General features: G+C 52.0%; 1 protein-coding gene across 2 annotated transcripts in view; it reads left to right on the forward strand.

The window, feature by feature from the left end:
* The window catches only part of Adgrd1 (adhesion G protein-coupled receptor D1), an 87,701-nt gene that overhangs the window by 25,231 nt on the left and 49,535 nt on the right, over nt 1-12,935 (forward strand). For both annotated transcript variants that reach the window (XM_048343158.1, XM_048343157.1), the window contains 5 exons: nt 8-67; nt 2,300-2,417; nt 3,294-3,404; nt 4,942-5,017; nt 6,464-6,605. In XM_048343158.1, coding sequence (XP_048199115.1) covers nt 8-67; nt 2,300-2,417; nt 3,294-3,404; nt 4,942-5,017; nt 6,464-6,605 — 507 coding nt within the window. The remainder of the gene's footprint in view (nt 1-7; nt 68-2,299; nt 2,418-3,293; nt 3,405-4,941; nt 5,018-6,463; nt 6,606-12,935) is intronic.

The raw sequence follows: 12,935 nt of genomic DNA on the forward strand, positions 1-12,935 counted from the left end.
CCTGTAGACCTTCCTCAAAACTGTGGGCGAAGTTCTTCTACTGCCCAGTTGGACCCACGTATCAGAGGTAAGAGAAAAGAACATTATGATCTTAAGATGTGTGTGCCAGGGAACCATTCTGTCTTCCTAGAAGTAGCATGACAGCCCAACCCAGATCTAGCAGGGAAACCATGTGTCGCTGCCTTCTGGGACATAAGAACTCATTTTGCCAGGGTGTCAACTGACTTCTGCCTAGCATGGGGCCCTCATAAGGACCAGTCATTCATGTGTCCCAGTCCTGTGTGAGGAGGAAAGCAACTCCTTTCTTCTAAGGAGTTCATCTTCATCCTTTTATATATTGCACTTTTAAACCATGGCATCATTCTTGAATAGTGCTAAGAAACATGTTGGATATTTACAGATCTCTGAGTGAAGTGAAAATAGAGCACGCCATGGCATTATGATTAAAGTGTAAAAACAAGAAGCTCTTGTTCTCTGGAACTAAAATAACAGGGAGCAGGTGGAGTGATTTTCTTTTATTTCTAAAAGACATATTGATTTTACTTGTTTAAAACATAAATCAATAAATAACTATGGAGAAGTTGGAAAGTGACAATCATAAAAAATACATAACATGAAAATCACCTGACATGTTAAAAGACCAGGTTGATTTTGCATATACATACCCCTTATAGTTTAGTTTTCAGTTCTCACATATGCATCTATATTCTACGCACACCTTGTATGTCTGACTGGGCCTGTTTCCTATAGGCAGAATACTCTTCTGCATGCTGTGTGTTAGTCAGGACGGGTTAACTGCTGCAGTAATGACAGAGCCCCACATTGCAGTGGGCTGGCTCTGAGAATGCTGTGGGTCAGAGGATATTCTGCTCCATGCAGTGACTCAGGCCCTGGCTCTGTCCTTGTGCTGTTGCCAGGGCAACACATGGCTTCAGGTTGCTGCCAGGACTCGCAGGCCAAGGCCCTGCAGGGTCCGGACCGGAAGTACACATTACAGCACTCCTCCCCCTGAGCCCTCATCATTACATGTGTTCAAGACTGAATTCCAGCTCAAGAGGCAGTATCTCACTCTCTCCTTATTAATAAGGCTGAGTGTTTGCATTTTATGAGCTTTTTATTTGAACAACTTCAAGTGAAATGAGATTGTTGAACATTGGCAAAGGGAGAAGAAAGCATTTAGAATATAAGTCAGTACAGTATTACCAAGATACAGATTCTCTCTTTAAAAAAATCACAAGCCCTCAAGGTTTTAATTTCAAAAGGATGTTGCGCCCAGGCTACAGCTAGGGAATCACAAGGGGCCAGCAGGTGGGGGACTCAGACAGATGAGTTTCTGCATCCATTTAAATGAACTTTTTTGAATGCAAATCTTATGCAAAATATGAATAATCATGGAACTCTGGGCTTCAGTAGGCTCTAATGTGCATTTGCGAGAAGTAAGTATCGGCTGCTCCCAACTGAATGCATGCTGGAGACACAGACCCTTGTGTGCAGAACTGCTTGGTTGATTGAAATCAGGCTGCTCACCTTAAGACAATGCCTAAAATTTGCCTGTGCATTCTATTTCCAGATCATTGAATTCTCCCAAAGAATGGGTTATGAGGGAATGTGGAGGGCTCAGAGACAAATATGTCAGCTGCAAGGCCAAAGGCAGGGAAGGCAGAAAAGGGCCAGGCATGGAGAGTCCCAAAACAGATCCTTTTCCTTGTTCTGTCCCTAAGGACCCAAGAGGGCCAGCCTGAGGTGGACATAGACATAGACTTACATGGCGGAGCCATGTAAATTGGGAGATCTGGCCCTCCAAGGGCGTTGTCAGGGGTCCTTTCTGCTTTGGGATGCAGAGGGGTGGAAAGAGCCTTAGACAGAGGGTCAAGGAGGCCAGAGAGGATGCAGTCTACACTACTTCTAGTATTTAGTACTTCTGAACAAGCCACCCTTTGACAGAAAATTTCCAGTGTCCTAAGGCTGGGGAGGCCCAGGGCCATTGGCCCTGCTCATGAAATGGACAAGACTTGTTGAGGTACCTTAGAGGGCTCAGAGCAGGCAAGGAGCAGATGTCTTTCTGTCTGGGCAGCGATGGAGCAGTTCTGAGGTCAGTGTGACCTGTGTCCATGCTCTAAGCTCCTCGGGCCCTGGCCACCTCCCAGTCTTCAGATGCTGCTGGGACTGCCTCCACTTCCCAGTCTGCAGAGCAGGATGCTGGGGACTTCACTTTCTGTGGCTGCTATGGGACATGTGATTTGATGCTCTCTGCTAACCAAGGGGACCCTCGTGGCCCCTTCATGTCTGTTGTTTGCAGGATAATGCTTTGGTGCTAGGCCTGATCAACACCATTGACACCGTCATGGGCCATGTGTCTTCCAACCTGCACTCTACCCAGCCTCAAGTCTTCTTTGCAGGCTCCTCCTCCATGGCAGGTAGCTGTCACAGCTGGAGGGTAGGGGACTGTGCAGGGAGGAGGCAGGGTGTGGCCTGTGGTGGTTCCTGCTGCTTGAGTCAGGAGTTGAGGTGGACTTCATCATTTTCCTGAATCGCATTGCCTTGGTCACTGTCTTATTTGGAGGTGAATGCTCGTGCGTATTGGGATAGAGGTATTGTTCATATGTACATGTGAGCTTCATGGAGATGGATTGTCTCATTCTGGCTGCCAAGGTTCAGAATAGAACAGAGACGCCACAACTAAAGATGCTGGTGGACAGAAAAATCGGATTCCGGTGTCAGTGGCTCTGCTTTGCACATGTCAGTGCCACACAAGCAGATGGCACAGCCGGTATTCCAAGTCTGCCTATGAGCACTACAGTTCTGTGGTGCACACAGAGCTGACGTGGCCCTGGAGCTCACCACAGGGGCAGCTCTGGAAGTCTGCCGGCTGGGAGGCCCACCTCCATGCCACGGCGGATCTGCCTGCTGCCAAAAGCTGAGGCCCTGATGTTTACACCTTGCTCTCCCACCTAGCATGTGGCTCCATCCCTGTGAGGCTACATGTACACCACGACCATCTCATCTCTGCCATCTTGGCTGAGCCTTGAGAACTGCAGAGGGCAGGAGGGAGGACGTTCTTTCAGCCAGAGCCTTTCTTCGTGTGCGGTTCTCACGTGTACATGCCTGTGCATATGTGTGCATGTGCACACCTGTGAACATACATGCATGTACTTATCACCGACACTTTTTCTCAAGGTGATTGTACTCCACAGGGAATTTACTTGGTTAAAGCAAATTCCAATGTGGTTTTTAGCCTGCTTCCTGCAGCCTGTGAGCTTGCTGACCTGGTCCCCCTAATGTTCCTCCCTTAGACTTCTCTGTGGTCAGGGTCCTGCCACAGACCCTGAGAGCCCCTCACTACCGCTTCCCTGCCCATGGGCAGAGCTACATTGAGATTCCCCGTGAGGCCCTTCGCAGCTCAGGTGAGTGAGTGGATGCCCGGAACCCTGGGGCTGTGCACAGACTTTCTGAAGGGTCCTGGGGTGCAACTGGTGAGCTAAAGACCCATGATGCCCTACCAGAGTGCTGGACAGCCATTCCCAGAGTGCCTGCTGGGGTGGGTGCCTCTGGAAGCTCTGAGATGCCCTCATGAAGCTAGCTCCATGCCATCCATGGACTGGACTGGGATTTGGGGTGGAACACTGGGAATCTGCATCCAAGTGGGTCTGGAGTGTCCCCAGGTCTGCTTAGTGCCTACTGGGCAAAAGTAAACAGACTACAGTTTCCTGTCCCCAGTCAGAGTTGCCGTGGTTAGGTGAAGGGTTAGTTCAGGATCCAGGTGCGAATACCATGCTGGCCTAAGTCAAGTCCTGGGATGAGCGACTCTACTCAGGAGCCTGTCAGGGCCCAGGGCCCCGCTGGGGAGGTGGATCTGCCTCCACAAGCCTCACCCACTTGGTCCATGAACAATGGAGACAGGTTCCTCATCCTGAACACCCTGGACACCCAGTCCCTGCCCTAGGGGTAGTGCCCAGGCCAGCCAGGCCATTCTGCCCCTCCCTGAGTGCCCAGTTCCCTCTTCCCCTCACTGCCTGTGTCCAGGAGGATACCCTACTGGCCTCCAGCTCCCCTGGTGAGGACACAGGCATGCTCTGCCCCAGGGAGAGGCCCCACCAGCCCCGCTGAGGGCTGTGTCCTCCATGCCTGGGTGCAGGATGTGTCAGACGCCCAGATTTGCCAAACTGACCCAGCCCATGTTTACCAATGCAGAAACTTTTCGTGCTTGGGAGCAGCCTTACTTACAATAAGCTTTGACTCCGGCTAGAACCTGGGTCAGCCACTGCTGGCTGTGTGGCCTTGGGCAAAGTACTGAGCCTTTTGTACCCAGGAAATAGAGTGTCCCCCTCCTGATAAGGTTTATAGGATCAAAAGCAACATGTGTGTAGCAGTGCCTGGTGCATCGTGGGTGTCGTGCAGGATTTACGTCTGAAGTATCACCATGCTTAGCAGCTTGGCTGACAGTTCGCCATATGCCTGTGGAGTGAGAAAACGGGGACAGGTGCTACCCTTTTTAAAGCTGGAATGCAGGGTTGGGGAGGGACCAAGTATGGAGGATGTGTGCATCAGGTGGCTGCCAGGACCTGAGAGCCTCTGCCTGCCACCTCCAGTATCAGGGAGGCCATAACCTGTGCAGGTGGCAGCATTCCTCGCCACACACGGAGTGCACGCAGCACTTCCCAGCAGAACCCGTGGAGTGCCTGTCTGCCCTCAAGGCTCTGGCATCTCAGACAGTTCCGGCTCTCCCCAAAGCCCGCGTCTGTGTGGGTTGAGGCAGCACAGTTGGGCACTCCGTGGAACGACCATGGCACCCATGCTCCTGTAGTTGCGGCTCCCAATGTCCATCATTTTCCTTGCCGAGGAGCTGCCTGGGGCCCTGGGCTCAGCTGTGCTGAGCACGGCTGGCAGGGGGCTCTGCTGCTCCCCTGCTTGGACCTGAAGCGACCTCTGCTTTGCCGGCAGCCTGGACCACCATCGTGGGCCTCCTGTACCACTCTGTGCACCACCGTCTGCACAGCATCCCGCCAGCCAGCACATGGTGAGTCTCGGGTGGCACTGGGCTTCCTGGGTGGCTGACCATGGTAATGCCCCCACGCTGCCATGCACAGGCACAACAGTTTGGTTAGAGAACTCCGGCACCGGGGTCCACCACCTCACACTTGGAGTGAGTATGGGCTGTGGCCTCCTTGAGGAGACTCAGGACCCTACACTGGGACCTGACAGAACCTGGAGCAAGGCAAGTGGTACAGGGCTCTGGAGCACAGGGCCGAGACCCTGCAACCCCACGACTGACTGTGTGACCTTGGGCAGCTGACTGAGCCTCAGATTCACATCTGCAGACTGGGAAGGTGGCTGGGTGACCATTCTCCATGCTGGGATAGCTGCCTGCAGTTCATGCCTGTGACAGAGCCTCAGTCATTATTACCTAGCAGGGCCGGGTGCAGAGAGTCAGGCAGGATCCTTTATTCTCCCCCTAGGTGCCAGTCAGTACTGTCCTCCCAGCCCCTGAGCACGGCTCTCCTCAGAGCCCTCATTCAGGCACCTTGCTGCCTGCTCCGTGGTTCTGGCCCTGAAGACCTTCCAGGGCAGTAGAATTGTCCTCTAATTCTGCAAGACAAGCCCCACACACATTAGGCAGGCTTCTGGAGATTGTGTTGTAACAGAAAACCTAGTTTAAATGACTACGTTAAGCAAAAGAAGAGCTTACTGGCTCACATAAGCCCAGGAGCAGCTTGATCCAGCATCCAGCTGTGGTGAGGCTCCATCTTGGGTTCCTTCCCTGGGATGAGCTTCCTCTTCAGCTGGTCCCTCCCCTCTCAGGAGATTCCAAGCTAGGGGCCCTTGTCCTTCGGAGAGATGTGTGCCTCTGTCCTAGAGTCCACCCCAAACCTTGTATTTGTGTGTGGGGGTGTCTCTGCCCTGGGTCTTGTATCTTCTTGGGTGTTGCTGGGTCCTGTGCTCATCTCTGGGCAGCATGGCAGCTTGAGGAATGTCTTGTGATGTATTGCTGGGTTCATACCTCAAGGAAGGGCTCGCTTTCAAGGCAGACAGAATCAGCTCCAAGCTCAAAGATGGAGTGAGGGAGGGTTGCCTCCCGGAAGGAATCGGAGGCACCTCCATCAGGAAAGGATGAATGGACACTGGGAGGCTAAAGAGCAGGTGTCACCACCCCTGTTTTTACCACTTTGTAGCTGGGGAAGTAAAATTCAGCAGGGTGAGTGAGCCGTCCAGAGTCACAGAGCAGTGAGGTCTCAGTGCTAAGATCCAGGGCCTGAGGTGGCGAATCTGAGCTTCCCAGGCACCCTCTCACCTTCTAGTTCTGGTGTGGTGCTGACGTGTAGAATTCAGGTGACCAAGTCAAATCCACCACGAAGAGCAACAGGGTTGGAAGATGGAAAGCCGAGCTCCTCCTGAGGACCCAGGCCTCAAAAAGCGCTGGTTCCCAGGGAGTTTCAGCTGGAACCAGTTTCCATTTCTTTGACAGGATTGCAGAAGCAGCTTTTTACAGAGACTGTCCGCTCTCTGCAGCCAGCCACCTGATTTCCCTGGAAGTGTCCCCGCCACCTACTCTCTCCCAGAATTTGTCCCGTTCTCCCCTGGTCACCGTCCATCTCAGGCACACACTGGTGAGTGGTGAGTGGTGAGTGGTGATTTCCGCTTCGGCTGTGGGTCAGGGCGCACAGAGGCATCCTTGTCTGTACGTGTGTGTATGGGTTTGGGTTGGGTAAATGGGAAGTGTTCCCTTCCTTGGGCCTTGAGATGCAGCAGCATGGCAGTTTGGAGTTGTGGCATGGCTTGTCCTGGTATGACAGGGTCTCTGAGGCCTGAGAGGCTGAGGCAGCACAGCCACAGTGGTCAGACTCGGCTATGACAGGTGTCCTGTGTGGATCTTTGACTGTCTGGTTCTTACTTATCCTGTGTGACAGCGGGAAGCAGGCCGGAGAACGGGGCTCCAGTGAGAGAAACAGTCCTTGTCCCTTAGGAGCGTCTGCATGCTCCAGTCCTTCATCACTGTGGTCTCAACTCATTTAATTTGCCCTGCTACTGGCGATTGCAGCAGTTACGCAGGGCATCTGACGTGCCGTGGTCTCATGCTCGCACACGGGCTCCTGGGCAGCTCAGCAGTGGAGAGGCCACTGCCCAGGGAGTCAGAGTGAGCTGTCCACAGGGCAGTCCCAGTCAGCGCCACGCATGGCCACAGCGCCCTCCAATGGCCAGCACCCCTGTGGGACCCAGGTGAAGCTGCCTGTGGGTGAGCATCAGTCACTAATGGGATCCTGAAGGGAGAGGACAGACTGCCCGGCTCAGAGGCTGGTTTTGGCTGCCCACACCTGGGAGGTCACACCTGCACATGTGCACTCTCACACCCGTCATTTCCATCAGGCTGGTGAGAAGTGTGAGATTTGCAAAGTGGAAAACCAAGGTTCCTCCCCTTTCTTAACCTTGTATCTCCATGCCCCCGTTATTGGTTCCTGTGTCACTTCTTTTCTCCCTCTTTCTCCTGAGAAGGGCAGGCAGTAAAGGAACCTTTGCAGCCTCCCCCCCACCTCCAGCCTGTCTCCCCAGCACCACACAGGCAGTCTATACTGATCTATGAAATTGACATTTTCTCTTGGTAAATGAGGGGTTTGCCAATCCACTTCTACCTGCTGGCATTTAGGCTGTTTCCTGTATTGAAGCTGTCTCCTGCATTTGGAAGGATGACTTGTTGTGAACACCCATTCATCTTCAGTGGGTTCTACTCCAGTGCTGCAGACTCTCCATGTATCTACAAGAAGGCCCCATCCTTACTGCTCCTCTTATTCTGACCCTTGGTCATGTCATAGTGCCACGACAGAGAGCAGAATAGAGCACAGGAAGACCTGGTGTGTGTGTGTGTGGGCTGTATATATGTGCATGTGAGACTCATCTCTGAAGATGAGCCATTTCAAGTTGTCCAGCATGGATGAACATAGACTGTCTTAGACTCTGATCTGAGCAGTGGTCTGGGAGCAGAAAAGCCTGGATGTCGTTGCCCAAATATGTGGCTTCCCCCGCCCCCCCCACACAGCAGGGCTGAGAAACAGGTTCATGGGTGGCTGTGGCCCTTCAGGACGTCTGGGCAGAGACAGCAGGAAGATTGGGCACATGGGAGATGGGACGGGATGGTTTCTGGTGGGGCCTGGAGCTGCAGGCAGGATGGAGTGCTGCTGAGCTCTGGAAATAGCGCTTCTCTCTCAAAGGCACTGTTGCACTATCCATCCACCACACAGATGCTGGAGAGGTGGGGGCTGCAGGGTATCCCCCAGCCAGGCACTTGGCTCCTCGTCTTGAGCTGGTCACAACCAGAAGAGGCAGTGAGCCCCAGGGAGCTGCGGTGCCTCCTGCCTCCCAGTGCAGCCCAAGTGCAGCCTCTGCCTCGCGGCTCTTGATAGAAGGCTCACAGAAGGTGCCAATTTGGAAACCAGAGAGAAAGGGTGGACAAAACACAGCCCAGTTTAATGGCTGGTTACTGTAGTTATTTTTGACAAAGAAAGTGTTGAATAAGGAATCTTGTCTAAAAGAAGCAGTGAGGAATTTTTACCATAGCAGAAGGGGGTGGGGGTAGTTGAAGTGTGTCTTGTAAAGGAGCTTGTCTAAAAGAAGCAGCAAGGAGGGGCTGGGGCAGCCAGGGTGCTGCCGTCAAGCGCCCCAGGTGCCCCCGGCTCCCCGCAATTCGTGTGTCTGTGCTGTGCCCAGAAGGGACTTTTAAAGGTCAATTAGGGCAAAAGGTCCTGGGAAGCCGGGCTCCTCGCACAGCTCTCCGGGAATACTTGTTGAAATCCTAACCCCCTGAGCCTCACAATGTGACCTTGTTTAGAACTAGAATTACACTGCAGGTGTAATCAGTTAAGACGATGTCATACTGAACGAGGTGAATTGGACTCCAGGTTATACAAAAACAGGGAATTGCACTCAGAAGCACACAAGGAGAAAATGGCCATGTCACATGCAGGCCGGGGCTGGCTGTGTCTCAACTAGTCCAGGAACACGGGAGACTACCAGCAACCATGTAAAAAAAGCAAAGAGTCAGGCTACAGCAGGACTTTCCCTGCACCCTCCCAGAGGTCATGTACCACTCAAGACAATAAGTTTCTGTTACTGAAACCACTGGGTTTGTATTACTTGGCTACATCTATCAGTTAAGGATTGCATTTGTCTGTGAGTCTTAGAAATCTCCTCTGCAGCGGCTGGAACAATCCCTAAGTCTACAGTGGCCATCCCTCACTTTATCTGTCAGCCACTCCTTTGTTCACCACATGCAATTTTCTTACACACACACACACACACACACACACACACACACACACACACACACACACACACACAGCGGCGAGGAATTTTCACCATAGCAGAAGGAAGGGTAAAGTGTGTCTTGGCCAAGTGGCTTCCCTGTGGTGGGTTTTCTTTGAAGTCGCTTTGTTTCTGGGGGTGTTTGGAGGCATGCCCTAGGCTGCATTAATCTGTTGGATGGGAGCATTTCCCATGACCCTTGTTGAGGGGAACACACAGAGGGGTGCTTGGAAGGCTTCCCCGCCCATCACTAGGAAGGCAACACAGAGCAGGGGTCATGGCAGTTTATTCTGGCATGACCTATAGGCCAGGGTCACAGCCAAGGTTGAAGCACCTCCTTCTCCCAGCACAGAGCAGATGGGGCTCTCCAGGTTCCTGAGGGCTGGGGCATAGGCCTATGCTGGAGGTTCCCAAGTGGGCATCTGGTGATTCCCATGTGAGGGGGTATGTTGCATTCCCCAGCCCGTGCCACAGCAGGCCCATAGTGGCCCGGGACATGTGGCTCCATGGCCACCCAGGCAGCGGGAAGTCGTCTCCCCATGCACCCCAAGCCCTGGCTGCTCTGTTGTCCAATCCCTCCCAAGCAGGATGGAGTCTCCCTCCCTCATCCCTCAGGGCAGAATGGAGTCTCCCTCAAGTGCTGCATGGTCTTGGGAGGCTAGCACACATCCCTTAGCCTCCCAGGACACCAGAGTGGACAGAAGTCCAGACCCGAGAAGCTTTGCAGCAAGGCTGGCATGCACTACATTTGTGCCTCCACAGGGCAGGGCATGTTGTGGGTCCCCCCCCCCCCCCAGGCACAGGGTGCAATGCAGTAGTTTGCCTGTCTTTCGGTGGTACTGCTCTCTCAGTTTGACTTATTCTCAACACTAAGCTGGGGAGACCAAGGGCAGTTAGGCCCTTGCTGTGGGGGCACAGAGAGCCATAGGTTGCTGAGAAATAGTCTCCCCCCCCACCCAGTGGGTGCCAGGAGCACCCCTCCCCAGCTGTCACAATCAAACAGGTCCAGGCACAGCCAAACCCCGTGGAATCACAGGCCTGTGTCATCGTGAAGGAGTGGCTGGTCACTGTCACTGCTGAATGTTGTCACTGTCTAAGCATCCCACTCCACTCCCATTCAGTCCAGTCATTTCCAATTTGAAGCTAATAAATACAGTCCTGTTTTTATGCTTCCTAAGTCATGCACAGAACCAGACTGAGGGGAGTGTGAGCGTGGGCTGTTCTCTTCATGTCTCTTGGATCCGGATTCTAGCAGATGTTATTTCTTCAGCATCTGTGGCAAATGAGGGAAAAGGTCTTGCTGGGACTAGAGTTCCTTTCTCTTGCTGGGGTTGTTCTTTGGCATTCTTTGGGAGTAGGCTGACCTAGCCCTGCAGACTGTGGTGCCCAGACGTGGCAGTGCAAACATACACACGCGTGCATGCTCACATACGTGCACAGACGTGCACACAGCTGAGCATCAGCCTTCTGGAGATGACAGACAGGCATTGATGCTTCAGTTGCCTTCTCAAGAGTGTTTGTGGGGCAGCCCTCGGGGCTGTGTACTAACACACCCTTCACAGCTCCTGCCCTGGGTTAGCAGTGCACATTTCTAGAGCAGTAGCTTGAACTCTGAGGTCATTTCCTCGGCTGCGTTTTAATCCCCTTACCTGTCCAATCATGGGCTGTGTCAGGTGGTTGGCAACGCAAACACCATAACGAACCTCTGTTCCCACACGATTTTCTTTTCATCCTAATTAAATGGCCTGATTAATATGGCCCCATACTACCCTGAGTCAAAGGCCACATATTTTTTTCATTTTGAAATTTGTTTTGGAGGTTTTGTGTTTGCTTTGGAGGTCTAGGGTTTGTGCTTCCCTCTGGAGGGAGGGAGTAGAGTTGCAGACTCCTAGGCTGAGAAGGTTAGAGCTGGTGCCGAGTGACACTCGCCATTTTAGGAGCCCACATTTTTTCCCAGTCAGCCACCAGAGTGGCTGGTGTCCCCACATCTGGTTTTTATTTGCTTTTTCCCTTCGGGGCTGATGTCCCTTTTTATGTGTTTATTCAACATCATGATTTACGCCACCTTTGTTGTTGTTTGATCTCTGGGCCTTGTGCTTCCTAGGCACATACCCTGTCTCTTGGCCCACATCTCCAACCACTTTTGCTTTAGTTTGATGTTTTTTTGGAGAGGGTCTTAATTACTCCCCCAGCCAGCCTGGATGGCGATCATCCCATCTCTGCCTCTTGCATGGCTGGGATTACAGATGTGCACCACCATGCCCAGCCCTCTGATAATTTTTCTTTTAAATTGTCCTATCCCATTTTTCTGCTGTTATTTTTCTTACTGATTTGGGGAGTTCTTGCAGGTCTTGGATGTGGGTCTTTCATCGGATGTATGTATGGCAGATTTCTTCCTTGATCAGGTCTTGCCTGTTCACTCTTACGGTACTGTTGATGAATGGCAGTTTTAAGCTTTAATGTAACCGGTCTCCATCAAGCTCTTCTCCTGAGTTTCATGCTTCCTCTGTCCTGGACAAGGCACCTTATCTACCTGAAGGTCATGAAGTGTCTTCTGTTACCCAAAACATTTATTGCTCTCTTTTCCATTTAGATCTACGATGCTTGTCTAATTGTATCTGTGTGTGCTATGAACTAGGGTCAAGATTTATTTCCCACCCATGGATATCCAATTTACCTGGCTCAACTTGTTAGCAAGATAAGCCCTGCTCTTACACAGTAGTCTTCCCTGAGCCATAAATCAAGTGGCTGTCCTCCACATCCTGCCTGTGTACACAAGAGCTCAGCAGAGTCACCTGAGGGCCTCAGCTCTGCGGCTCCAACATTCCAGTTACCCTGGCTGTTTGGGGCTGTTTGGGTTGAAATTCACGCTTGAGGGTTTAATGCAGGGCTGGGGTATAGCTCAGTGGCAAAGTGCTTGCCTAGTAAGTACAACATCCTGGGTTTGATTCCCAGCACCAAAAAAGAAAATAATAATACAGATTTTAAAAGTTTGATGCAGTAACAATCAATGTTGTCACCAATGGAGCTCATTAGTCCTGTTTTTGTCTGTGCAAACTCTGATAGATAAAAAGCCGCACCCACTAGTTTCTATTTGCATTCCTTTGATTGTTGGTAGACTGGACACTGATCCCTGAGAGGATTGGCCATCTGCATTTCTTTTACTGTGCATACCCTATTTTTCAGTTTGGGGATGGAGTGTTTGTTTCTTTGCTGACTTCTAAGAGCTCCCTGCAGATCATAGATATCAACACTTTGCTGCCACCGCCACCAGGCTTGTCTTTATTTTGACTACTTTTGCCTTGTGTAAGTTAAGACACTTGATGCTGTCAGAACATCAACTGTTTCCTCTGGAGCAAGGGTGCGCTGGCTTCTTGCGGCTGCTGAACAAGGTCTGTTCCAATTCCAACTGGAAACAGCAGTCTGGAGGCCACATGTGCAGTCAGTCTTGTTGAGCTCAAGTCCAGAAGAGAATCTAGCTTGTAGAGACCCCGTGTCCTCGGCCCCTCTCTCCTCCACTGAGCACTGGAACTGCTGAGGCATGCTAAGCCACAGTCCAAGGAGCAGAAGCAGCCCATTTGGTGGGGCAGCAATGGGGGCTGCATGGTGTTTTCCATCTGCGTGCATACAGGTGAGTATTTAGC

Source organism: Perognathus longimembris, chromosome 3 (genome assembly GCF_023159225.1).
Source record: "Perognathus longimembris pacificus isolate PPM17 chromosome 3, ASM2315922v1, whole genome shotgun sequence".
Lineage (NCBI taxonomy): Eukaryota > Metazoa > Chordata > Mammalia > Rodentia > Heteromyidae > Perognathus > Perognathus longimembris.